Source organism: Poecilia reticulata, linkage group LG20, assembly GCF_000633615.1.
Source record: "Poecilia reticulata strain Guanapo linkage group LG20, Guppy_female_1.0+MT, whole genome shotgun sequence".
Classification (NCBI taxonomy): Eukaryota; Metazoa; Chordata; class Actinopteri; order Cyprinodontiformes; family Poeciliidae; genus Poecilia; species Poecilia reticulata.
In genome coordinates, this window is record NC_024350.1 from 3,244,849 (window position 1) to 3,249,012 (window position 4,164).

The 4,164-nt window shown below is 38.9% G+C and overlaps 1 protein-coding gene across 2 annotated transcripts in view; it reads right to left on the bottom strand.

The window, feature by feature from the left end:
* Window positions 1-4,164, bottom strand: part of ncf2 (neutrophil cytosolic factor 2) — a 9,333-nt gene that overhangs the window by 2,631 nt on the left and 2,538 nt on the right. For both annotated transcript variants that reach the window (XM_008438332.2, XM_008438331.2), the window contains exons 5-9: window positions 2,679-2,813; window positions 2,498-2,605; window positions 2,289-2,348; window positions 1,749-1,792; window positions 588-729 (exon numbers count right to left, since the gene is read on the bottom strand). In XM_008438332.2, the coding sequence (XP_008436554.1) occupies window positions 588-729; window positions 1,749-1,792; window positions 2,289-2,348; window positions 2,498-2,605; window positions 2,679-2,813 (489 nt within the window). The remainder of the gene's footprint in view (window positions 1-587; window positions 730-1,748; window positions 1,793-2,288; window positions 2,349-2,497; window positions 2,606-2,678; window positions 2,814-4,164) is intronic.

A 4,164-nucleotide genomic window follows, 5' to 3' on the forward strand; every position in this document is an offset into this window, starting at 1 on the left:
TCCATCCATCCATTTTCTTGCACCCTTTTTTCCCTCAGTGGGGTCGGGAGGGGTGCTGGTGCCCATCTCCAGCCAACGTTTCGGGCGAGAGGCGGGGTACAYCCTGGACAGGTCGCCAGTCTGTCGCAGGGCAACACAGAGACACACAGGACACACAACCATGCACACACACACTCACACCTAGGGGCAATTTGGAGAGGCCAATTAACCTGACAGTCATGTTTTTGGACTGTGGGAGGAAACCGGAGTACCCGGAGAAAACCCACGCACGCACAGGGAGAACATGGGAGAACATGCAAACTCCATGCAGAAAGACCCCAGGCTGGGAATCGAACCCAGAACCTTCTTGCTGCAAGGCAACAGCTCTACCAACTGCGCCACTGTGCAGCCGATCTCCAAATCATCCCCTATATTTATATATTTTTTGGTTTTAAATCTAGATTTAACGTGACATTAAAAAGATCTTAAAATGTCTTAATTTTGTCTTACTGAAACCTGCAGATACCCTGTATATAGGCATCAAAAAGGAACAAGAAATCAATACAAGCGTCTGTTCTGAGCACAGACTGCATGACTGCATGTCTTACCCGTTCATTGAAGACCACATAGGCCCAGTTATCGGCCCCTTTCTGCAACACAAATACGATGTTGCCCGGCACTACAGCCAACTCATCGCTGGTCTCTGGAACAAACTCAAACAGCACGGTGTGCGCCTCCCCTTCCAACGCTCTGCGAAAACAGCAACGTCAAGAACACAGAGTCATCTGATATTACAGCAAAATGTTGAAAGCACTGTTGTTGGTTGATTTTATGCACATCAACCACCAGGGACGGTGCAGACAGCAAAAAGGAAAGGAGTAGATTTCTGCCAAAAATCTCAGCAAATTTAAGATTAATTTCAGAAGTTTTATAGAAAAAAACTTGGAAATTTCTGAACTGGAAAAGTCCAGAAATTGTTAAAAAAAAAAAATCTGAAATTTTGAGATTCATCTCAGAAAAAGTTCAGAAACGTGGACGTTTCTGAACTTGAAATGTCAAAATTTGTGAGAAAAACCCCACTAAAACTTGTTTACACGAAAACAAGTTTAAAGCTACGTGTCCGCGCATCCTTAAAATCTTAAACGTGTCTAAAATGAGGCCTTAAAATATCTTAAATTTATTTTTTAATTAAGTTGGCCTTAAGTAGGTATTAAATTTTGTTGTGGGAATACTTTTTAATGTGATTTTTTTTTCTTTTTCTTATGAAACTCTTTTGTCACGCAAAAGTTTGAGTAGCACTCAAGCATCTTCATTGCATTCTGTGACTTGAGCCGGTTGCGGCTACCAGGAACTAGCTGCTAATTGACTCTTGCCAGCTTTCTTGCATTCTCTGCTGCTGCGAAGGGCTATAAACAACATTTAATCTTGGCACTATGGGGGTGAAGGCTGTAGCGTGTCATATCGAATGTGATTAGCATAACGCTCAGTTTGCAGGTTTTGCTATGCTTGATTGTAATGCGGCAAGTTTCCCCCCAAACACTCCTTATATTTGTAGTTTTTTCCATCTTAAATATAATTCAAGGTGGCATTAAAGGTCTTAAAAAGTCTTAAATTTGAACTGCTGAAATGTGCAGATACCTTGTAAACATTATTCTTCTGAATTTGCTATCAACAAATTTGAAAGCTTTATATTCTGAGGAATCGTGTCTGTGATTTATATTCAGCAGTGTGTTTATCGGTACTGTAGTGCTCCAGTGTGTGCTGCATACCTCAGGACCTCGGGTTCTTTTGGAGCAGCTGGACCATCTTCCACCTTCAATCAGAACACAGGAGAGTTCAGTCACACAGACCAGATGCATCAGTTTGCAACTTGATTACAAACTGTATCAGCAGGTTTTTATTTGCAGTTTTTTATTTAAGTGACTAACTGTGGGTAAGGATTATCACATCACTTCCTGTTTGGCTTGCAGTCGGAAAGTTGTGAACTTTTTTCCATCTTTTCCAGCACATAACCCCGGGTTGCCTAGTGATCTATATTAGTGTACTGTGTCTGCAGCCTGGTGACTCACAGCAAAATAGAAATAAAAGTTAATAAGTAAAAAAAAAAAAGTATAAAGTTAGTAATTAATACGTTTGAAAAAATATTACACATTTTTGCTTTTATTGTGAGCCAACTTTGTTTGTTACCGAATGTTTTTATAAAGTGACAGTCTCGACCCAAACCTATTGTAAATTTAGGTGAATTTTTGAATTCTACTGCAACTTTTTTTCAGGATCTTTTCTCAGTCTTACATGAACTCACATCTCACCTGCGGCTGCAGCGGGGCAAATCCAGAGAACTCATCTTGTGGAACGACGGAGGCAACGACCTGAGGGTTTAAAACAAATGAAAATCAAAATATGTTCCACAGAAAAAGGAAATGGGTAACTATCACATAAAGACAAGTCATCCACACTGATTCTCAAAAAGCAGAATTAAGCGGATGTTTCTGTTTGTTCCTCAGCCGCGTTGTAATACCTTTGCTTTGCCCAGATAGTCCTTCTTCTCCAGCTCTGCTACGTAGTGCTTGTTTGGTTTGAACAGAGTCTTTGAAGGGAACTCGACTAGTTTGAAAAGCTTCCGTTTCTGCAATTGAAAAGAAAGCCATTTAAAAGATTCCCTGTTTTAATACGTGCGATTCAGAAACATCGTAACTGACCAGAGTTGCCTGCAGAGCTTTGTCGATGACGCTGAGCTTGGCCTCTGTCTTATAGTCGAGGGCCTTTGCCAGGTTTTTCTGGGCGTTTTCCCAGTTGCCCAGCTGAGCCTCAGCCAGAGCTATATTGTGGAGAACCTGCAGCATCAAAACTATCAGTGTCATGCTACACAAGAAGCTTGTCTCTTTTATTTTGAAACCCTTTTTGTTTGTGACGGCACACCAGGGACGGTGCAGACAGCAAAAAGAAAAGGAGTAGATTTCTGCCAAAAATCTCAGCAAATTTAAGATTAATTTCAGAAGTTTTATAGAAAAAAACGTGGACATTTCTGAACTCGAAAAGTCAAAAATTTGTGAAAAACAAAAAAAGTTCAGAAATTTTGAGATTCATCTCAGAGATTTTTCAGAAAAAACGTGGACGTTTCTGAACTTGAAAAGTCAAAATTTGTGAGAGAAAAAAACCCACAAAAATTTCTGAGCTTAACCTCAAAACGTTTGAGAGTTTTTTTGGTAGAATTTTACTCCTTTTTTTCCTTCAATCTACAATGGCCTCAATAAGCTGTCGTACTGTTGAGCAGAATAAAGAGCGTATGTTTCTAAAGGCATCCATCCATATAGATTTGGATGTACAGCACCTTACAATAATTATTCATAACCTTTGAACTTTTGCACATTTTGTCGTATTTCCACCACAACCTTCAATGTATTAATCTAATACATTAAAATACATATTTTATGACCAACATGAAATAGCCTACAAATGAAAGCCTGACAGTTTATCCAGGACTAAATACTTTTTTAAAATCACATGCAACTAAGCTGCAACTCTTTTGCTGTATGCAAAAAAATAAAATAAAAAAAAGCAAAACCAGCTTAGCGCTCTCTGGATGTGTGGTTTCTCTTTGGAGTTTAAAACCCAATTTTAAACAGAGTAAGAACTCATCTTTCTGGATAAGTGGGAGTTTCTTCCCTACAAATATATACACATATATATAAGAATAAAAACTTGTGTGTTTCTCAGCATTGCTAGTCAAAAACTCCTCACTGATTCAACCTTAGTCAGGTCACAGAAGTTACTCAATGTGATGTCATCAGGCGCTTTATCAGTCTGTCAAGGAGGGGGGTGAGGGGATTTGGACGAAATGTGTGTTCCTGGCACATTACGCAATTCATTTCAAAATAGAATCTGCTGTTTACCAACTTCTTCTGTTTAAGTTTCAGGGAAGAGTCAGCATATAACTGCTGGTTAGAGCTGCTTACTCTAAAGTTAAAAAATTATTCACAGATTGACTACAAATCATTTTAAATGTCTATCAGGTAACTATTATCTTTAAATATATACTTTAACTTACCAATATGCGCCTAAACAAACAATTTTTGATCACAACAGCGTCATGGTTATAAATCTAACATCACGTCTGAGACATCTATTGCAGCCTTGATGATGGATCTGATCGTCATAGTAACTATGTGTGATTACTATAGCATT